Raw genomic sequence first — 25,019 nt, forward strand, 5'->3', positions numbered from 1 at the left:
TTGTCACAAACTTATCTTGAGGGGTTTCCACTGCATGTATGAAATGAAATAAAATCTATGCAAGAATTTAGATTTTTTGAAACATTAAAGATTTTACGATATTTCCTGGGAAAAATGAAACTTGAAGATATTGACATATTAAGAGAACTAAAGTATGCTGTGTAAAATATTAACATTGGAATGCTATGCCCTTTAATTCACTTCATATAAATTCAAGTTTCAAATTAAAAGATGTCTAGATAACAATTTGTTGCAACTAAAATGCATTTCAAAGAGAATTTGACATAAATTGATAAACATGAAGCTTCAATAGGACATGCAAATATTTCCTCCTTCAAATTGAAGAGCTCTTAACTGGTAGACATTTTCTGATTTTGTTTCACTTATAGAATAAATGTGCTCTAAGTGGTTAGGTCAAATGAGAATTTATTTTCCATAAGTGAAAGAGTCGAACAGACTTCAGAAAAGCTTTTGCATTTAATTTTAAAAAATGAACCAGAAAAATCTATGGGTTTTTATATGCGACAATGAAAAAAAAAGGAACTCAGGTTGTTAAGAATGGATTATAAAATATTAAGGGAGTGTCACAGATGAATAAATTTTAAGAATTTCAACTTTTTTACCAGTTGCTAGATGTAATATGTTAAATATATCGGGTCTCTGAAGAAGCACATAATTATAAAATGTACATATTAATATTTTTTTTAAGTCTCTTAAGGCCTTTTTTTTTTAATTAGTTGGTTTACGGATCCGCTGACCCGATTTTGTTTAAAAGTGAAATAAAATTAAAATTTTGATTTCGTGTTGTTTTTTATTCCGCCGACCCGATTTTTCGAGTGCTGTGAATAAAAAAATCCGAGGCGTTCCAAAACGTTTTGTCTGTGTCAATAAAGCGTTTGTAGTGAACGGCGTATTTTGAAAAGCTTCGAAATGACGCAGACGAATTCAAAAACCCAACGAGGGAGGACCATGGAGTCTGACGGCTTCATCTACTTTCATTTGAATATTAACTTTGATGGTCAACGTACTGAGAGCACTTTTATCAAATGCAAACCTAAGCAAACAATCGGCGATGCCATATTTGACAATATGGCTGATGAAAATGTTGCCATTGTCAAGGTACAAACAGTTTCGCCACCAAACAAAACTAGGGCAGACACCCCTACCAGTACACCCGTAGAAGTGCTTGCGTCCTTTGGGGCAAAAATTATATTTGTTGATGTAAATGAAGGAGCACCTCCAGAAAATGTGATGGTATTGTGTTCACCTGGAGAGTGAGAGATCTTGGGTTTGAACCTTGACCCGGTCAAATCAAAGACTTAAAAATTGGTATCTGCTGCTTCTTCGCCAAGCACGCTGCAATTGCAATTATTAAAGGAGTCAGAATAATGTGTTTGGGTAAGGTAACATATCTTTGGGGGAACTGTTACCTTGTGAGCTACCACATTTAAATTCTGGCTCAGTGTGTCAGTTTAGCATTTCATTTCTCATTATCATATTCTCATCCTAATTATGCATCTGATTAGCCACTAGACATTAAACAACAATTGACCATCCATCCATCAAATGCAAAGCATATCAAGATAAGAGCTAAACTATTTCTCCTCCTCAACCCCTGTAATGTCATGAATGAACAGCATTTTTTTTTTTTTTCCCCTCCAACTCAAATTTTTCAGAACAGTTATACGTGAACAAAAAAAAAATCTAAGATTGCTATTTTATTTTTATTTTTTTTACCTCCTCCGACCCTAACCTTTGACACTAGTTGTCCGTAAACCAACTAATTAAAAAAAAAAGGCCTAAAGTCAGTTTAAAAAAAAAAAATACATTTATTAAAATACAAGATGTAGCAAAAAATTGTTGTACAATATTTTTCAGTAATACATTCTTGAATGTATAGAATATCTGCATTAAAACTGGCATCTGACAGTTTGATTTAATGAAATCTTCCTTGAACCTTAAAAAATAATTTACAATTCATACAAGTGGCCATTGAAATCACCACATAAAAGTAATAAATGTAACCGAAGGTTTTTTCCCCCATAACAATGACATACTACTGGTGCAGTATTAAAAATAGCATTGTAAATGGGTATTCAGGGTTTCTTTATAGGACAATTTGCACCTTTAAATTGCTTTATTGGAGGAATTCATTAAAATTTGGGTTGTAAAGTGTCGATAACACTGTAGGGAAGAGATGCATATACACAGGATCTTGATAGATTATATTTTCAAATTTAAAAATCCAATCAGAAGCTTAGTAGGGGATGTTTTCATAAGTGTAAATATATATATAATTGTCTAGAATTTAATGCTTGTATATGTCATTATGTTAGTTCTGTGTTTTCTTGTTCTGAATTAAAAGTCTCGGTGGTTAAATCTGCAGAGTTAATTCAAAAAGATATAAATTGACATTTGATGCTTTTTCAAATCTCACAGTTGGTAGTAGTCGTCAGAGTAGTAGTTAAACATTATGTATCTCAAATTTTCAATGTAACATTTTATAAAATCATAAAATATTCAACTGAACACATGATGTTCATTTATCTATGTACAATAAACTGGGCATACATGTAGTGTATGTACATGTATGTATTTATATATTTATTCCTTAGGAGAAGTTAGCTGGCTTATAGCTTTCTAATTTATGATACTTGCCATCAACTTTCCTGTCAACCATTGTTTCTTAAACACTTACAGCAGATTCCATTGAGTGTGTAGCGAAAGGTAATATCTTTGGTTAGCTTGCTTGTTAGCTGAACTGTGAAGTCATTATAAGGTCAGGTATACTACCCTCCTTTCGAAGTATCATAGTCCAACAGACAGATCGATGGGTTTTCTGTTGGACTAGATTATTCTTAAAGAAGGGGAGTTTACCTGACCTAACAATGACTTCACGGTTCAGCTAACAAGCAAGCTATCCAAAGATATTACCTTTGGCTACACACTCAATGGAATCCACTGTAAATGAAGCAAAGGTGTCTTCCGGGCATTGTACTTTGTACTTCAACATTGAGGAACAACTCTACATAGCTATATTATGTTATCTAAAAGATTTCTACACTCAGCTCATCCATTTGTTTGGTTTAGTCTTCAAGCTTGCTTTATTTAGCATTATATGGTGCAGTCTAAAGACTTAATCTGGTCATTTCAGTTTTTGGGACATTGTACTTCCAATTTGCCTCTGAGTTATAATTTCTTGAATAACACTATAGCTACAGTGTTGTGAATATGGTATGAATACACCACACCAGCTGTGATTTTCTGATTTGAAATAAATATTTATGCATTAAATTGAATGATTTTTACCTACTTATCCTATTACATAATTGGTCCATTGGGATAAAGCTCTTGCTAATTCTGTAATTCCTTTGTTTCCAAGACAATTAAAATCGTTGTTGAGCTAAGAGCTTCTTTATTCGGTTGTTTTCATAACCTTTTTGGGAAAACTGTCAAACAAAACCCTTATCATCCATATATGGAAAATTTGGCAGGACACGCAAGTAAATTAAACATTATCTACGTTTGTATCAGTACATTTGACAAGAAAATTATTCTCTTGTATTCAGTAACATATTTGCATTGCTAGATTTGCAGATCAACTGCGGCTGATATTGTTTGGGACTTTATTGTGCATTTCAATTGGAAAAATATTTATTGTCATTTAATAGTGGTTTTCAATTTCTTATCTGTACTAGTAGTCAGAGTGAGATACAGTGTTTTTAATTTAGAATATTAATTGGTACAGATGGCGATTAAACAGCTGCCTACAAATACATCACATATACATGTATATGATAACATACGTTTTCATGGCAAACTTTCATTGATATTCATATAGAGCACAAAAAAACCTCAAAAGGTGCAATAAAAGTAGAATGTGATTGTTTTAGAAGGAATAAGAAAAGGGACACTGAGAGACTACAATATCATTTTATCAGACACACGAAAAGTATAAATATCTACAAAGTAGTGGGTGCACAACAGTTCAAACAAGTAGTAATATACTGGCTCATGGTGTAGTTCTCTGAATTGTCAGTAAAATTATGAGGATATCAATATAGAATCAAAGATGAAATTAAGTTGAAATTCAGTGATGAAATTAAGTTGATGGTTTTGACTGTTCTGTTCTTATCCCTTTTAGTTTCTGTGCTGTTTTAATTATACTATTGTTGGTCTTCACTCAGATGCTGAGTATACCTGATAAGGGCTTTTTATACGACCGCAAAATTTGAAAAATTTTTCGTCGTATATTGCTATCACGTTGGCGTCGGCGTCGTCGTCGTCGTCGTCGTCGTCGTTGTCGTCGTCGTCGTCCGGCGTCCGAATACTTTTAGTTTTCGCACTCTAACTTTAGTAAAAGTGAATGGAAATCTATGAAATTTTAACACAAGGTTTATGACCACAAAAGGAAGGTTGGTATTGATTTTGGGAGTTTTGGTCCCAACATTTTAGGAATTAGGGGCCAAAAAGGGCCCAAATAAGCATTTTCTTGGTTTTCGCACTATAACTTTAGTTTAAGTTAATAGAAATCTATGAAATTTTGACACAAGGTTTATGACCACAAAAGAACGGTTGGGATTGATTTTGGGAGTTTAGGTTTCAACAGTTTAGGAATTAGGGGCCAAAAAAGGGCCCAAATAAGCATTATTCTTGGTTTTCGCACAATAACTTTAGTTTAAGTAAATAGAAATCAATGAAATTTAAACACAATGTTAATGACTACAAAAGGAAGGTTGGTATTGATTTTGGGAGTTTAGGTCCCAACAGTTTAGGAATTAGGGGCCAAAAAGGGACCCAAATAAGCATTTTTCTTGGTTTTCGCACCATAACGTTAGTATAAGTAAATAGAAATCTATGAAATTTAAACACAAGGTTTATGACCATAAAAGGAAGGTTGGTATTGATTTTGGGAGTTTTGGTCCCAACAGAATAAGGGGCCCAAAGGGTCCAAAATTAAACTTTGTTTGATTTCATCAAAATTGAATAATTGGGGTTCTTTGATATGCCGAATCTAACTGTCATGACTGTGTATGTAGATTCTTAACTTTTGGTCCCGTTTTCAAATTGGTCTACATTAAGGTCCAAAGGGTCCAAAATTAAACTTAGTTTGATTTTGACAAAAAATGAATCAGTTAGGTTCTTTGATATGCTGAATCTAAAAATGTACTTAGATTCTTGATTATTGGCCCAGTTTTCAAGTTGGTCCAAATCGGGGTCCAAAATTAAACTTTGTTTGATTTCATCAAAAATTGAATAAATGGGGTTCTTTGATATACCAAATCTAACTGTGTATGTAGATTCTTCATTTTTGGTCCTGTTTTCAAATTGGTCTACACTAAAGTCCAAAGGGTCCAAAATTAAACTTAGTCTGATTTCAACAAAAATTGAAATCTTGGGGTTCTTTGATATGCTGAATCCAAAAATGTACTTAGATTTTTTATTATGGGCCCAGTTTTCAAGTTGGTCCAAATCAGGATCTAAAATTATTATATTAAGTATTGTGCAATAGCAAGTCTTTTCAATTGCACAGTATTGCGCAATGGCAAGAAATATCTAATTGCACAATATTGTGAAATAGCAAATTTTTTTTTAATTAGAGTTATCTTTCTTTGTCCAGAATAGTAAGCAAGAAATATCTAATTGCAAAATATTGTGCAATAGCAAGATTTTTTTTTAATTGGAGTTTCTTTCTTTGTCCAGAATCAACTTAAATCTTTGTTATATACAATATACAATGTATATTCACTTTTTACTACCAACTGATAAATTATAATAAATAACATTCAGTGATAACAAGCAGTTTTTTTTACATCTTAATATTTTATGATGTATTTAAATGAGTAGTTATTGTTGCAAACTCCATTAGAAATTTTAATTGAGATTAGTTTTGGAATAAGGGAAAGGGGGATGTGATTAAAAAAATTGGGTTAAATTTTTCTCATTTGAAATTTCATAAATAAAAAAGAAAATTTCTTCAAACATTTTTATGCCCCACCTACGATAGTAGAGGGGCATTATGTTTTCTGGTCTGTGTGTCCATCTGTCCGTCCGTCTGTCCGTTCGTTCGTCCGTCCGTTCTTCCGTCCGTCTGTCCCGCTTCAGGTTAAAGTTTTTGGTCAAGGTAGTTTTTGATGAAGTTTAAGTCCAATCGACTTCAAACTTAGTACACATGTCCCCTATGATATGATCTTTCTAATTTTAATGCCAAATTAGAGTTTTTACCCCAATTTCACGGTCCACTGAACATGGAAAATGATAGTGCGAGTGGGGCATTCGTGTACTGAGGACACATTCTTGTTTTGAGAGGATTAATATTCAACAGCATAGTGAATTGCTCTAAGAGAAAACAAAAATTTTAAGTTCATTAGAACACATTCATTCTGTGTCAGAAACCTATGCTGTGTCAACTATTTAATCACAATCCAAATTTAGAGCTGAATCCAGCTTGAATGTTGTGTCCATACTTGCCCCAACCGTTCAGGGTTCAACCTCTGCGGTCGTATAAAGCTACGCCCTGCGGAGCATCTGGTTTAAAAATGCACGATCATAACAAAAGTTTGGGGAAAGATTTCATGGTTATCCGTAACTGCTAAAATATGAGATTAACAGTGTTATTGAATGATGGGTGTTTTAATTTATCCAAAATCTTTCTCTCCAGTGAATCCGCCATCTTAATTCTTCGTCAAACTAATAATAATGCATTATGATTGCATGGGGCGCTGGTGTCGAACACTGTAAAGTACATCATATACACTTCTAATAAATCTTCAGAAATTGAAATTACACAGAGCAAACAGTTATGTCATAATGAAAAGAACAAATTGTTCATCTGTAGAAAAGATTTGAAAAAGAAAAAAAACTTGACATAATTTCAGTGTGTACATATTGATGCACATTGCGTTGCAGTAATTGTCAGTTCAATGTTATGCCTATCTCTCAGTTCCATTGAAGAGCCTTCTCGCTAATCAAACATATTCTGCATTATAACTGTGATTTTTGAACAAGAAATTGTGCTAAAAGCAATTGACTGGTTTTTATATTCATTTTAGTTATATTTGATAAAAAAGTTATTTTATTGATTCAGTACAAATACATGTTTGTATTTAAACAAATTTGCTTTAAATAATTTCGGTCCATATAGATTATAATTTATAAGAAAATTGTCCAAGCATATAAAATTACCATGAGATTCAGTAAACATAGGATTTCTCCAGGTTGTGTATATATATATATATATATCTATTATAATTCTAATATTTTTTTGTATTTGCATTGTAAAGTTTTATGAATAAACTAACATATTCTCTGTAAGGATAAGATATCTTTCCAAACCAGTCAGTCAGTTAAGGGGTTTTTACAAAGTGACCTAGTCTTGAAAGACATGGCATCAGATTTTGTCAGTAAAATGAAGTCTTAAAAAAATATCCATGTGACATCTGTGTTTTAGTTCTTCACAAAAATGTTTTGAATACCTTCAAAGTGAACAGCTTCATATATTTTCTAAATATTTGGATAAAAGCTAAGTCTTGGAGAAAATTTAAGTCCTTCCTAAAAAGGCTAGTCACTTCATGTTTATTTTCATCATTCAGCACACTGTTTATTTTGTTTTGTTGCACAATTTTCCCAGCATTCATTGTGCTCATCTATCTCCCTAATGTCTTCGTGCAGACACTTAATCTTATTTTATTTTTGTCAGTACCGCTAATTACATCATAATGACATAAACTTATGTTGTGGAATCACCTCTATTTGTAAGGATAATTACGACCTCGTTAATCACATTTGTCATATAACATCAGTTTGTCATACTTAAAGTAATTATTACCCAATATTTCATTTTAATTGTTGATTAAAAACCAAGTCACCTGTTTAGGTAGAAATAATGCAAATTGAGTTTGAATAAACTTTTTTGTCAATTAATGGTGGAAATTCGATTGGAATGGAAATTTTCTGCAAATGCTTAGTCTACCGATAACCAAATATAAGAATTATCAGGCCCTCACTGTCACAGGGAAATTTGCGAAAACAAAAATAAATATTTTTAAATTGAAATCAAATGTGCTAATGTTAAAAAAGTAGTTTGTTCTGTCTCCTTTTACAAATGGTTACTTGTAATGTTGACTAAGATGAACTTTTTGCCTACTGTTTATATTGACAGTTTGTTTTTATTTTATGAACTATAATGACCATAATGGGCGAGATTGCATGTTATGGCTGAACATTTGTCCATAAAATATGCCTTGAGTGATATAATAATCAATTTATAAGCTTTTATATTCAGCTTTGATGTCCATTTTTTCCATAGATATTGATAGAAACTTCTGACCATATGTCTAATGACCACCACAAGGTTCCTAACCATTGTAGTAAATTACAGAGTTATGGCCCCTGGAGGAATTTATGGCCATAGAGAATGAGGTCATCGTGTGTATTGGAGACACAATTTGATTTTACATCCTGGTTTGTTCTGTAATATGATTTAGATGACATGGAGGAAGTGTCTTTTCACACTGGTAGAAGATATCATTACCGCTAGTTAAAGTAGTAATTATGTGTCCTCAGAAAGATAATCGGTAACCTCGGGGGAAATATGGATTATTGAACAGCCAATTCACAGGGACATGATGACACATACAAAAATCATTAGGAGAAATAAGCTTGGAAATACTTTACGTTAAAAGTATGAATTTTTCGCCTATTTCAAATTTCAAATAAAATCCTGAAAAATTTCAAACAACATAAATTCAATTTTAAACACAGATAGATCATAAACATTAGACAAGACAAAACTGAAAATGAAACTTCCTTCACAGGTTTGACCTTGAAAATTGTGAAATTTTACTCTAAAAATATTAACCACTTGGCATGATTTCTTGTCTAAGGTCTGACTTCTGTAAAAAAAAAAAACCAACCTGTGTAACTATAGTTAGTCAGTCAGTATCGTGTAATCAGTTAAAAATTAGTGTTTTTCCCCCTGTCCCTGGGGTTTTAACAAAAAATAGAAAATTGTCAATCACATTACACTTTTTTGTAACATAACTCTTTTTAATTTGTCATCTAAAGCTTCTGCAGACACATGCATCTTCTCGAGAGACTTCAATACTAAATTCTACATTTTTCATGTGTACAAAAAAAATGGTGGTTTTTAACATTCATATTTGATTCTCTTTAATTGATCTGAACTTGACAATTCATCATAGAATGTCTTTATTTGAGTTATGTCCCTTGGGAACCATTATCCTGACTTTGACAAATGACTTCTTCAGCAGGGGACCAGTATAGATGATGATAAATGCAGATTTTGTATAATATATAGATAACATAAATCATAGTTCTTGGTTTAAAAATGACAAATGTAGGAGAAGGGATGTGAGAACTTGAAAGTTTCGATAAATTAGCTTGTTAATTTTAGGTTAAAATGTTGATTTCTAGGCTTTAAAACAGTAGGTGGCACCTTATAACTTAATTTATTTTGAATGTAAGACAGATGAAAATTCAAATGTAGTTCACTAGTTTGTTAATTTTGATGTTGAAGTATTTGCTGTGACATTGTAAAAAGTTCAGGTTAAGATTCCTCTGACCAAATAGTGGATTAAGGGAATGTTTTAACACATTATCCAATTCATCCTGTTCAAGTCTGTATTGGATCCAGAAATTGTTATAAGGGGCCTAAAGTGGGCCCACTGACTGCTGAAGAGAGGCCCACAGTGATTCCCCAAATAAATCAACCAAATATTTCCCATTAAAAAAGGGGGACCCTTGGAAAACCCTCTAAATTCGTCTCTGCAAATGGCCTCCAATTTTCATGACAGTATACTGGAGATTGGAGAAGGAAAATTGATTTGAACAGAAAATTGATTTGAACAGAAAATTAGGATTTGGAAAAGAATGATACATCAGTCACTGAGTGAATGAGAGATCACCTCAGACATTACATAAAACAAACCCCCTACTGATGTAACAGCTATCAGCATCACATGTTATCAGAACAGCCATCATACATAACCTAAAAGATATTGACACAAATTGACTCCAAATAATGAGTTAAGTGGTTGTAATTATATGTTTAAAACATGGTAGGTGTTTTGTTGGTCTGGAGTTGACATTTATTGTCCTAAATATAGTTATCTAACCTGAGTGCACACACTGATATTATAAGTGACTGTCTGTTCTAGTGTAGACTTTATGATATAAAATACTTTTCTATCTTTAATGATAATTTTGGCTGTCTATGTTGCCTATGATAAATTGTACTAATTGCAGTTTACCCAGAATAGGTGGTCTATGATAGATTTGTTGAGGAATTTTTGTTTATCTAAATGTATTATCATCCTTAGATAATACCATTCACATTCATTTAAGCTAAGTTGTTGAACAAAGATAATTCATTTGCACAAGTTTAACGGCTTGATTGCTTTTTTTTTAATTTGATGCTTAAAATATTGGTTAATTATACAGTTTTCAAAGTAAAATGCTGTAGCTTTTATTTCATTAATTTTGAAATATTTTATGTATGAAATCATTTTGTGATCGCTGCTGGGGTTATGATCCAATGTACATGTCACTAAGGGAATTAAAACCTATTTTTTACGATTTGTTTGCCTGGAACAAAATGAACATTGTGGGAATTATTTTTTGCAATTTTTCTAACATCAGAAAGTTTGACTTATATTTGCCACAATTTATTTCCCCATGGTATATTTAAACTGGTAAAAGTCGCATTAATAATTTGTGCATTTTCAAAATATTGGTGACTATCAGATCTATAATGGAATACATGTACTTTAAATTTAAGCATTGTTTAAAATATGGAAGGATTATTTGTTAGATAGGGGGAGAGATAATAAATCGGAGAACTCCAAGTTCACATTACTGAGCTTCAATACAAATATTTGTCATGTCAATCATACCGATAATATATCTTAAATTTGAACAAATTATGTCTGATGTCCAGTGTGGTTGATGATTAATTTGTGAATAAGTAGGCGTCAGGACACCTTACAGGGTCATGACAGGTCACGGGTATAGTGACGGTGGAAGTTCCGTTATCACCCATGTTTGTTTATTTTTTTGACGATTTTAGGTTCATATCTGTCCGATAAAAATTTATATGCATTCAACAAACATATCTGCTGTGATGACGAATGATTACCGCAGTGTGTGTCATCATTTTCAACAAATTCGGATACCCGATTATTTGACTTCTGTGCTATTTTGTTTGTGAGGACGGAACTTGTGGTATAAAGCTTGCTTAAAAGTACGATAAGATAGTCTGTTTGTTCATTTGAAGTTTGCATTAGTGTTAGATTTATGAACTTAGCTGTTGGTATTAAGATATATCAAAAGAAGATTGAACTACATGTACATGTAATAACAAGGACATTTATCTTGACTCTGCACAGGAGTTGTGTAACTCCGATGGAATTTCGTATACCATAGAAAGATTTAAGGACTGACTCCATTAAGATTTTTGTGTGTAATAAAATGATGTTTTGTATTAATGATTGATTGATCTACTGACTGAATAACTTGACATGATGAAAATTATAAAAGTTAAATTCCTTTTCCTTTACAAACTTATCTGAATTAGAGCTAATTTAGGAGACTTGGTACTTGTCTTATGATATATTACGCTCTTGGTGGCATTTATTTCACCACTATCATAAATGTTGTAAGTACAGTGGTCAAAATAGAAATGTCTGATATTGTGTCTACAAAAACGTGAGATAAGTAAGTCACAGTTTTACAGTGGTCATTGCACTGAGTGTACTATTCTATTTTTGTGCAAATAAGAACGTTCCTTTTGTATGTATAGTGGAAAAGAAGACTGTTAAAATCATGAAGCAGATTTACTTAGACTCTTTTAAGTTTGCTGCTGTCTTCTAAGGGAAATACGGCTTGAGGATAATTGTCAGTTATCTTCTTTTACAAAGTATACTTAGGTTAAAACACCTGAACACTTTGTTGCCAGACTAATTTTCCAGAAAATAAAACATTTTTGTATCTTTGTAAAATATTAGCACTCACCTACAGTGATGGTATATGAAATAAACGACTGTTGCTCATGTATAAAAAAAAACTCTCCTTATTTTTATTAACAGAATTTCACATTTTATGTATTCTGTCAAGAAAATAAATGAGTATTATATGAATTAATGTAAAGTTCAGGTATATATAGGACAAGTTCGCTACACATAAAAAGGGGACATAAATTGTGAGGATATTACATTAAAAGAATTACCATCAACTTCCTGTGTCTTCTAGAAGCATAAAGTATGGCATAAAAATTTAACAGTAAACAACCCTCTATAAATTAATTTAAAACAGAATTTTGTCTTAAATTAATGGAAATTTCAGAAAAAAAAGTTAATAGTAAAGTTTTAAGGGAGACGTGGAAATCAGTGTGAATCTAATTCATTTAAATTGACATTAAAACAACGATTTGAAGCCATGACATTAAGGGAGGGGTATAATTATCAATATAATAACCAATTGTTTACAAGATTGTGTTGAAACATTTACAGCTTTTTTGTTACATAATTTCGCCTCCAATATTAATTACTTTGTCAGATTAACTATTAAACATTCCACCATATAAAGACCTCCCCAAGTTAAATCTAATGAATCAGGCTGAGTTTTAATTTTCTAGATTATTGTGTTGGAAGAGACAGAAAATCATCTGTCTTGTTCAGTCGGAACCAAATTAAAAACTTTTTATCAGTGTTAAGAAGCTTTTCTTTCTGTATTTGGTAATTTTGATTGTATTTTTCAATAAGATTCTTCAAGGGTTACAAATATGGCAGCTGTCTGGTTTCTCCTTAGGCTATTTATTGTACTTTCCAGGGTCTTTGCTGGTCAGTTTTCTACAATATGAAAATAAAAGGAGATGTAATAATAAACATTATAAAACAATGAGACAGCAACCCAATAAAATACCAAAAGTCAATATAGATATCAACATACGTCTGCAGTATTAGTTTCATAGTTTCATAGTTTATTAAAGAAAACTCAGCCGCAGAAGACTGCGTAACAGGAGCATATTATACACAATATAAATCACAACATATTTCATAATACATACAGTATACATTTTTATATTATACATCTTCAGAAATAAATTTTTGTTTATTGCAATTTTAAATCAGACAAGCATCTTTTCTACCTTTTGAATAAAAATTGACAGCTTAGACAGCACATTATTATTACAATATTTAAGCATACCCAGTACTTTTTTAACATTTGGATATTTAGTGACAGTGCATGTTTACAATATGCCTGCATTCTCTGAATAAGCTAACTTAAAACGTTAGGCCATCACCACAAAATTTTCCCGAGACAAGGGGGGGGGGGGGGGGGGGGGGAAAACCAACAGAAGACTAAAAGACAAATTTCCTTTGTTTGACCTTACTCTTAAGTTAATCAGGACCTAATCAAAATACAATAGAACAATTACTTAAATAACGTAGAGTCTTTCATTGCACTTTAAATAAAATATGTTTCTTATAAAAGTCAGAAAAGTGAATTCCAAAGTGTATTTCCACAGACATTGATGACCCAGATTATGACCTCAAATAGATAATTATCAAAAGCACAGGCAGAAAGTGATATATATCCATTGTAACATATCTTGTCAGATGAAAGTTCTGTGGCTTATAAAACCTATCAGATAAACTTTTATTATATACTCTTATCACTAATTGATTTGCACAATTTGAAATATTTTCTTTTAAAACGGAAATATGATAAACAGATTTGAAACAGAAGATTTTTCAAAGATGCATGGTAAATGGATTAAGTCTGATATGTCTATTGTTGAAATGACCTTGTGCAACTTGATTCCTGAGAATCTTGCAGTTGTTGCATCATTAAATTGGAAAGTGCATATTATTTGCATCTCAAATGGCAAAATATTTATACTAATTAGATTTTTTTGTAAACATGATTCTACATAAAAGTAGTTTACTGTGACTCCATAGTTTTCTTTCAAAATGTATACATAGTTGAAATTCCATATCAAAACCCAAGGGATTGTAATTCTTTATAAAAATGTCATCATTTGGTAGTTTGCAATCATCAGATCATGACCTAAATAGCATGGTTCAGAGATAATGTGAGAGTATTTTTCTGGCTTTTTGTATCTATGGAATCAGCTTAATATCTGGTATAAAATATAACTTTGAAGGAAATTATGTTCATTTTTGGGTACTTTAGTTAGTCTTAGACACAACTTTCATGAAGATTATTTCTAGAGTTTTATTTAATAGATACAATTGAGATGGGGGAAGGTGCTTGGAATAATAATTTAAAATTTCTAAATATTTTTATGCATTAGACAATTAAAGGTGGATATATAATTGTAATGTTATTGTTTAGATTTTATTTTGATATAACAAAACATTATCTTTTATGATTTATCTAAAAATTGCAGCTCTGAATCGGCCATTTTAATTCCGTAATAATGCTATCAAAGCACAGATGAATGAATTCCAACAAGACAAGCAGCAAAATTGAGTTGAGTCATTTTAATGAATTAATCCTCAGAAAGAATTGATTCGTTTGATCCCAGAGACCCAGAAATAGGGGAAACAAGAAGGTTTAATCAAGCGACAAATTAAGTGAAATTCATTTGTGAGGTGTTGACAACCACTCTATAATTTCAGGTTACATTTTACAGTGGGGTTAGGTCTTTGCTCTTAACAATATGTTTTCCTCAGTGAATATTAGCATTGGCAAATAAAATACATTGAGAGAATTATAAACCGGTTTAAGAAGATGAAAGCTAAGTGAAAGATTGGAAAATGGTTAATTTTGTTTACTTTGGCATACATGCTGACATGGTGATTATTAAAAAGTTTTCCATGGCAGTATTGTTAGATTAAATAGGTTGTCAAAGTTCACTGGCACATTTATATGTTATATCCATCAGGTAAATGATGATTTAATTCCTTAGGGCTCAAAATATTCAATATTTGAAGATTTATCTTCAGTTCAAGGCTTTCTAACAAATTACTTATCAAATTTCTTTGAATATCAATCAAATGAAAGTGTTCAAATTAGAGATTGATAATTTCAATTTCTAGTCACTGTACATGTGTAAAATAGTGTCTTCTACTTTAATAGCATAAGCAGTGTTGTGAGATGGAGTAGATCATGTTAGTATAGTTTTTCAAAAAATAACAAATGCAATTTAAATGCAGATGTTAAAAATGAAATGTATATATATATTTATTTTATTTTATTGCAAAGTAAAATGTCAGGGTTAAAATGCAAACATAATATCCACAAGATACATACAATAAAGCTTCTTGACCAATTCTTAAAACTTCAATTGCATTAACCTCCATTGAAAATTAGGAGACTCCGATTGAATCCTAGAGTATGGGAGTACTTGCACAATGTCAATATGTTCAATAAGCAACATATGTCCTATTAGCTATAGATATCGCATGTGCCACTGATATCACCCAGTGGATCAGTAATATTTTTTTTCATTTATAGTTGACATATCATTGAAAACCCAAGGGTAATATTAATAATGTTGGTCTGGTTGTCCAATTTGTTACTGTAATAGGTTTTAGATGTTTCGTTTGATTTTCTGAGCTATTTTATTCTCTAGGGCTGTTACACAATGTCATATACTTTCTGTTTTTAATGAGACAGCCTATAAAAAGTAAAAGGAGCGAGACAGCCTATAAAAAGTAAAAGGAGGGAGACAGCCTATAAAAAGTAAAAGGAGCGAGACAGCCTATAAAACGTAAAAGGAGCGAGACAGCCTATAAAAAGTAAAAGGAGTGAGACAGCCTATAGAAAGTAAAAGGAGTGAGACAGCCTATAAAAAGTAAAAGGAGCACACAAAAACTGTTTTATGTGATTTAGCATATATATATGTTTTATTTGTCTGTGTGCTGGTCAAATTTCTACTGTATTTTGAAGATAATTGTATGAAAATGATTTGTATTTCTTTAAGGCAATAACAGTGGAGAAAAGCATGCTTAAAAATGTATTCTTATGGGACCACTCCAGACTTCTTTTTTGTTCATGATATTTTGATATATTTTCCTGCAGCAAAGTGAAAAAAAACCCCACTATGATGAAGATATTGTTATGGCATTTTGTAGCTTTTATGCGTTCCACATTTTTTGATAAATTCAAAGTGTTGCACTTTAACTCCAAGACATAACTGTCTAAATAAATATTTCTAAAAATGGTGTAAGCTGTATCATTCATCACTAAAGTTTTAATTTTAAAAGTATCACCCTAATACACCCTAATTCATACATCGGAAATCATTCTTTTATTTACACCAATCCTCCTAGCAATTCTATAGCAAACAGTTTCAAAACAATGGTATCGGATAGACACACATTTACGGCCACTATACAAACATTTCTTTACAGTAGGGAATTTTATTGACCAAGAATGGTAATATTTTCTTTTCATTCAGACCCATGTAATTACCGTAGCATTAAAATCTATATACACATTTACTTATCCTTGTATCAATATTATACCAGTTATATTGGAAAGTGAAAGTAAAAACCCATTATTTACCTTTTGGCGAAGGTATAGATTTTGACACTGGTTTTGGATATAACTGGTCAATTGAATATGCCTTGCAGGAGATTGTTGAATAAAGACATGAAAAGAACTTATTTAAATCCCTTATCAAAACTTTTCAGATTTACATTTCAAGCTTTTACTTTTATCCAACCCTTTTTGCTTTGTAACATTGAAATATGGTTATAAGTTCAAACCATGTTTTGTAAAGGTTAGAATAGCGGGTAATAATTTGGATCTGTAGATAAAGGAAAAGAGATATTTACCCCCCAAAATGCTACAGAGGTTTCATGTATACCCTTTTGGCAGTCATAAATTTAAAGAAAAAATATGATCAGTTCATATATATTTGAAAAAATGTATACAAGAAATAAAACTACAACAACCATTGAATAAAATACAAGTGTTGCCTAAAAAAACATAATCCGCTTAGAATGCTATAGAATTATATGATATTTTTTTTCTATAGTACATGAAAAGCTGAAAGAAACACCACATTTAGTTTTATGATTGACATAATACCAGTGCATTGACAAGTATTTTCAAATGAGTATATATCTTTTAGGATTTGACCTTGTACTTGTTTGCTCAGTAATCGGATCTAATATCTCTGTCTTTTAAGCCTCAATCTCTCCTTGTTTATAAAGACAAGGGATTATCAGGCTTTGTTTGTATAGACAGGTAATATTTGTCTGTTTCTTTGGTTTGCTATACTGTGACATCTTATAAATGCTTTAAAGCATGCGATCATTATTATTGAAATGTTTGCAGATTAAAGGGACATAACCCTACTTATGTGTTTTTTGTTGTATGGAAAACCTAGGAAAGTGATATACTCAAATATTGTAACAGTATAAATATTAAAAAGTATTCATTGTTTGAAAGCCATTATGGTGACCTTTAGTAGTTTTAAAACGTCTACATTATTGGGTCACTGGTGGAGTCTCAGTTGCCTCATTGACAATTTATTATCAGATATCATCTTATTTTTAGATGTACAAATGTACCAGTAGAAGTTCATACAAAAATAAACAACAATGGCAGAACTGTTTCTCCATCTTTTTCTTTTAAATCTTCTGTGACCAAAAAAACATGTTCAGTATTGAAAACATTAAGCTACACAGTTGTGAACTATCATTTTTTATAACACAATTATAAAGAACAATTGCAAACAGAACGTTTAGCTAGAAATGTGACATTGACAAACGTTTTAGGATCAACTGAGTATACTTTATTGAGAAATAATAAATAATATTCTTAATATATTGAAATGTGTTAATCATTTTCATAGCAAGAGAAGGTGGGTGTTTCTTTGCTTTGAAGATAAGAACTGTTGGATAAACAGTTATATAACAATTTCTATTCTAGCTAGTTTCATATTAAACTGTGTCCCTGTTGTATTGTGCAATGGAATTTCAAAAGCACCACAAATTGGAAACATGCAACCTGCAGTCTGAAGTCTTATCAAAAAGAATAGATAATTCAATTTGATTGTTTTGTTAGACCTTTCAATCTTATTTAAATGAATAATTTTATTTCACTGCTCTCTTAAATAAGAAATAAATTTCTTGATTTAATTTCAATAAAAAGTTGATTGATTCCAATAGCTGCAGTTCTGTATATTGAATAAGATTAAAATATCACAGCAAACACAGGAGCTGCCAACTTTGATGTGCACTGATGAGTTTTATTTAGCTTATTTCATTAGTATATATCGGTATATGAAAAAAGGGATGAAAAATTTATTACTCTCAGAGGAGAGAAGTACCTTCAGCAGGTATTGAAATTAATTTGATTAGATAATATTGATAAAACTATATAAATTGCTAGTTTTATGGTACTGTTGGCATGCAATGTTTTCATCCAATAGAATTACTAACATGCTATTCAAATGTCAGTATCTTTTATTGTCCATAATTGAAGACTAAAAATTGAATTATGGTTTGATAGCTTAATTAAAAAGCTATGTCTGAAAACATTTTTTTTCAGTAAAAGGAAATTTCTTAAAAGTACCAAAAGAATTTTTCCTTAAAAACAAGAAAACAGTCAGACGCAGAAAACTTAGAAAATCAGAGAATTCTACAGCTTAGAGAATAGTCAGACAGTGAAAACTTAGAAAATTTTACAGCTGTCATGTGTTGGTCATCTAATTTTCTTCCTGGTTTGTTGAAAGGTGCGTTTGACTCAGATCTTTATTGAATAGGACAATGCCAGTTCTGCTGAAGTTCAATGATTGATCTCAAAGCACTCCACCTTCTTTTACTTGTTTTAAACTAGCCACAAAGATGTAGCCAATTTTTCTACTCCTGAAAATGATTTTGTTTACACTTATCTATCTTTAATGTGATCTATGGCAGTGTGACTTTCTATATTATTGTTCTATCTCAGTATCTGATTTGGATGAGTGATACTTATAGTACCTGGACTCTGTGTATTATCTACTTAATGGTCTGATGGTACTGCCTGTATCATCAGCTGCCATGGGCAGTTTATATGTCCATCTCACTGTGAAATCTACAGCTGATTAGCCAGTGGTCAATGTTTGTCCACTAGGAGATTCAATCTGTAATGTCAACATTCTGTCTGATAGGTATCTGATTTACACCTGAGAGACTGAGCAGGTGCCCTATAGTTATGTTTGTCAGGTAAAGTTGTTTGATGTTTACCTATAGGACTTTACTCTGGTTTGGTTTTCTATTGTTGGAATTTTAAGCTGCTGGTTCCCTCATTCAAAATAGATAATTCATTTAGAAAATGCAGATGGCAATGTGTATTTTGTAAATTGACAAAAATGTGTTTATTTGTAGAAAGTATTAGTTTTGATCTTTGCTAATTTTCTCCCGTGGTGTTTCGTTGTACATCTCAGACAAAAGTTGAATACTTGATTGTAATATGAAAGCTAATGAAACCTACTTTAGAAAATTTTAAAAAGTTTTGCTCATTAATGAAATTAATAAGATTTGCATATGTTTCCACTTCATTAGGAAATTGAACAAAAGTACATTGTCTGAACATTGTTTCTTTAAATTATACAGAAAAAAAATGTCAATCCAATTTGAATGAACTTATTGGCTATATGTAAATGAGGGAAAGCTAATAAATAAGCTTAACTTTATAAATCTGATGGCTGTGAATTAATTTCTAAGATTTGTTGTTCCAATTGAAATTAAGATATCTTTTTTAATGATCCACCATAGTTTTATGTACTTAGAGATATTAATGTTTTCTCAGAGACATGTGGTAGAGAGCATTCCATCTTGTTTATATCATTCATTGGTTACCATTGTACATAAGGAAAGAAAATCAATGGGAGTACAGCAACTCAAACCAAAAAACTCACACAAAAACCGAACATAATGTTATAAAAAAAAATCTATATTGTATACAAAAATATTTGTCAGACACATACTATTTTCCAGTTTATTTAAAGTTAACTTATGAATGAAACTTTAAAAATGTACCTAATATTTGAAAAACTGGATCTTGAGGGGACTTGATATTAATAAAATGTAATGACAGAATCATATATTTAACTTCCAATCTTTATTTTTCAGTGGAGAGAGGGAAGTTACACCAAAGACGGATCACCCATACGAGTGTATGCCTCGTGTTCAGTTAGCAGTAATGGTGTAGACAACTGGTTACGGACACCATTTATAGATAGAGACAAGGCTAATAGTATTAGTGTTGAGATAGAATTCTCTATGAGAAAATGTTCTAGACATTCAGACCCAAGCTCTTTAACAGCTTGTAAAGAGACTTTTCATCTGTACTATTATGAAGCAGATTCAGACATTGCCAATGAATTAATGCCATCATGGGATGCAACGACTTACACAAAAGTAGATGTGATAGCCGCCGATTATTTGTACGAGGGCAAACAAGGGGAAGAAATCAAACTTAATTTTGACAAACAAGAAATAGCCTTAAATAAAGGACTAGGAGGGGTTTATTTAGCTTTTCAAGACACTGGTGCATGTGTTTCTTTAATTTCTATTAAAGTTTATTACATCAAATGTCCAAACATAACTATGAACTATGCCTTCTTTTTGGAGACACCTACAGGAAGTAGTCCACAGGCACTTGAAGAAAGAGAAGGTGTTTGCATTGCAAACTCACAGATGGAAAGTAAAGCCACCTTACTGTGCCGTAGCTCAGGACAATGGTATTATAACAGTGGTAATTGTCAGTGCATAGCGGGATATGAAGGCAACAATGGAACAGAATGTCTAGGTATGTATTGTTATGTTGTCAGATTGCTGTCTACTAGACTTTAGCTTTGAATCATTCTACCTAAAACAGTGGAAATGTTTCTAGTTGTCAACTTTAAAATATATAGACAAATAAACATATTTCCCATAGAGGACCAATGATAGACAAAATCAAAACAATTATGCAAAAAAAAATTTCTTCAGAAAAGAGCGAGGTAACTTGAAAAAAACTTTTTTGATCATTGACAATACAAAAACGTAAATAATTAAAGCTATTTACAGAAAACAGGTGATAAGAGATAAGTTAAATTAAAACATGATGGTGCAATAAAAATATTTGAATATACATTTTTTTTAACTTTCCTATAAGCAAATGGTTATTAAATTTTAATCTAATCATATTGAGGTCATTTGATGTTAATAGATATAGTAATTATTTGGCAATAATGCAGTAATATGAGATTTTAGATTTCCTTAACTATCAAATTATCAAAAAGATGATTGCATGGCATTTTTACTGCACCATAAAGATATCCCCCTTTGACAGCCCTGTAAAATACCATGGTTGCATATAAAAAGTATGAGAATTTTATAGATTGTTGGGTTTGATATTTTGTTCCCAGTGTCAATATTTATAAGATATTTAAACTAAATGTACCTCAATGTGGATTAAAGTTTTTTGTTTCACAGATATATATTGAAGTTTAACACTCAAGTTTTCATATCTACAAATTTGTTTGCTATCTCCAGTCAAGTTTGTGGACTTTGACGAAATCTTGGTTGTTCAGGTTCAATGTGAGAAAAAGATTTTTAATTAACAAATATTGCAATAGAAAAAAAAGCCCAAATAGTTACAGCTCTCTTTACACGATATAGATCTGAAGTTAAAACATATATTCTGTTGGGATTCAGTGGATTTTAGATTCTAGTTTAAATTTTTCATTGAAAAAAATAAAAATAAATATACTTTAGAGTAACTTATCTGTCTGGTAAAGAAAACTGATAGGCATAAAAATTAAAAAAAATTAGCCCGCAGCAGAATTGTTTCTAAAATAGCAGCCATTTGGTCTTCCCAAAACCAACAGTTTAGACAGCCAGAAATATGAAACCTAAATGGACAAAGGCAGATTTAGAGTGTTTTTCAGGCCCCCCCTTTTTGTGGGAAAAATTTGGTTGATTATATAGGGAATCACTGAAGCATGACTGGAGCCCCTCTTAGGCAGTCAGTGGGCTCCCCCTTACGAACATATCTGGATCTGCCACTGATAGAAACCTCAAACCTTCTAAATGTCATCTTAGAATTTAAGTTTCATCACTGAGTTATGTAATTTTCATGAACTTGAAATGTACAGACATATATTTCTCTTTGATTTTCCTAAACCTGGTTAAACTATCACAAATACTATAATAAGAAATTTTATTACAGCCGACAAAACAATAAATTCTAATTCTGCCTCAGTTTTATAGAATACACTAGAATTCCATTACATAGATTGCTTTGCCTGCTAGTCGTTAAAACATCCTATCCTTCAGTTCTGTGTTCCATCATATTCAGGAATGTAAATACAACTCTATTTCCGATAATAAATCATATTTTTCTGGCCACGAGGGTGACCATAACTGGATCAGCTCCATGTCAGAGTTGGAACATAATCAAATTTCTTGCCAAATGTAGTCGTAAAATCAGAGAGCAGGATCGTAAAAAATAAGTGTTCTTATAGAAAGAAGAAAGATTCTATTGGTGAAAATACTAAAAATCAGATAAGAAGGAATTACAAATTAAGGGGGAGCTTTTATTAATGAGAAAATAATCAAACTTTCGCTCTCACTTATCTATCACTGGAAATAATGGATCTGGAAAATCATTGATTTTTTAAAGCTAAATTATATTTTATTACATGCCATCATTTCCAAGACTCCATAATTAATCCTAAAGTTAAAAACAGACATGAATAATTGATGACTAGATGTTTAGATAATGATTACTGTATATAAAAAAATGTAAACAAAATTGATAAGTCTGTTCTGTAAGGAAACTAAAAACAGATTTAAATTTCAACATGTTAAAAAAAGTGTTACCATGACCATATTAGTTGCTAACACAATTAATATCTTAAACATTCATTACAACTGCAATAGATAGGCACCATATTGAATTATAACATTGAGTAGAGTGTTAGTAAGAAATTTAAATGGTGGCCATATTGAATTGCAACATTTTGTTGTTATAATACCTGCAAAATACATTATTATATGCTATATATCATATGTATTGTAGAGGCATTGTAATGTGACCTGCGATTGAATACTTTCAGGTTTTGTCATGCTCAAAGGCCCTTTTATAGCTGATAATTCTGTATGGATTTTGCTCATTGTTCAAGGCTGTAAAGGTTAAATCGGCTGCATCTTGACTTTGTTGGATAGTTATCTCATTGGCAATCATACCACATTTCCTTATTATGTATTATCTAGATGTTTATTTTTTATAAACTTGGGTTATTGTCTCGCAGTTCTATTTGTGTATTTGTAATTTTGCCACAGGGATTTAAAGACTTTAAGAAGCTATACACTGTAGGAAAGCTTACCCATGTTCTGCTGCATTAGAACCATTTCCCATTATCAAATGTGTGATTCTCATTATTGAAAAACTACAAAGACAATTTGTCAAAGCAAAGATAGGGATGTAAATATTTATCTACAAAATAAAATTATACCAACATCTGCGAAAATAGTTCTGGCTTCCAATACAGCTATGATGTTGTTTTCTTGGTTTTTAGGATGATTTTCTAAAAGCATTTAAAAGACTGTTGTAGTTCCATGCTTGGGTGCTAATGTCCTTTTAACTATTGATGGGAATGTTGTTAGAGATCATTACGTAATCCCCATGATTAAACTCTTAGTAATTTACAAAATACTCCATTAAGATGGAAGTCATTAATTTTTTAGGGAACAAGGCTGCTAGGTAAAGGCTTTGGGTGATTGTAAAATTTATTTCTGAATTTTGTCAAAGGTTCCAAGATGTGAATTGATGAAAGATAAAAGATTACCAATAAACATTCACAGGGGCTGATTGTGGAAAATGCCATTTCCAACCCCCCCCCCCCCCCCCACCCCCCTCCCCATTTTATTTTTTTAATTTTTTTATTGAAAGGTAAAATTACAGCCATTTTTTTGGTAAAAATATGAATTCTCAGTAGTGTCCCCCCTTCAATCAAATTTTGGATCAGTCAAAACACAGAAAAGAGGAGGAAAACATTTATAAGTGCATAATGAATATATTAAACAGATGTTAACTTGTCACCAGTCATTGATCCAATCAATTGATACAGTAGTATGATTTCTCAATATTAACATATATTTAATGTCGAAAAAATGAATACATATAAAAATTGAATCGTAATTAATCAAGGATTTTATATCTGAAAATAAGGTGTGTAAGTACAAGTTTGATGTAACTTGGTTCAACATTCATGTGCCATCAAAGACCTTATTCTTTTACAAAAAAACGATAAATTTGTAATAAAAACAGAAAAATCATAATTAACATAAAATCTTGTTGCGATATTTTGTCAGCTTGATCCTTATACTTGCCATAAATAACATGTTGAAACAATAACTATATACTTAAAGTACTTTGAAATAAACACTTTATTTGCTCTCCAATGTTTTGGTTCTTTAATATAAAAAAAGTTTATGTCAGTGACATGTGTGGTTTACTTCTGCCTAAAGGAATTGGAGATTTTACTGTGGATTTTTGGGTGCCAATTAATTACCGTCTCTGTTAACAGAACTTTACATATAGATAGGTTTCCATTGATGAAGTAATTTGAGTATAAGTGATATCCCTTTACCCCCATGTTGGAGGTGCAATGTGTACAAATTCTTTCATATGTCAACTGAGTTCAATTTATGATGACTGCTGAACTCAAGAAAAGTTGTTTCATGACCAATATCTATTTTCAATCACTGATCAGGTCAGCAGTGCAATCTTTTAAGGTCAGAACCTTCTTATTATTTGTCAAACTTGCTGATACATGTTGAAGTTTGGCTACTCAAATATTAAATTCAACCAATTTTCCTAAAAATTAGGATATGCCCTGGACCCTCCAAATAAAATTGCTACTAGAAATCCTAGTTTCATAAATAGTTTAGTAATTAGAATAAAATGTAGGGACTGGTAAGATTCTCTTAATTTATAAGATAGCCCATGGTTTGAATTCCTGTAAATCTGACAGGTTTGGTTTTCAA

The 25,019-nt window shown here is 31.4% G+C and overlaps 1 protein-coding gene across 16 annotated transcripts in view; it reads left to right on the forward strand.

Annotated features, from left to right (window-relative positions):
* Positions 1–25,019, forward strand: part of LOC139500788 (ephrin type-A receptor 4-like) — an 83,191-nt gene that overhangs the window by 19,486 nt on the left and 38,686 nt on the right. For all 16 annotated transcript variants that reach the window (XM_071289629.1, XM_071289631.1, XM_071289636.1 and 13 more), the window contains one exon: positions 20,115–20,793. In XM_071289629.1, the coding sequence (XP_071145730.1) occupies positions 20,115–20,793 (679 nt within the window). The remainder of the gene's footprint in view (positions 1–20,114; positions 20,794–25,019) is intronic.

The sequence above is a fragment of the Mytilus edulis genome, chromosome 13 (genome assembly GCF_963676685.1).
Source record: "Mytilus edulis chromosome 13, xbMytEdul2.2, whole genome shotgun sequence".
Classification (NCBI taxonomy): domain Eukaryota; kingdom Metazoa; phylum Mollusca; class Bivalvia; order Mytilida; family Mytilidae; genus Mytilus; species Mytilus edulis.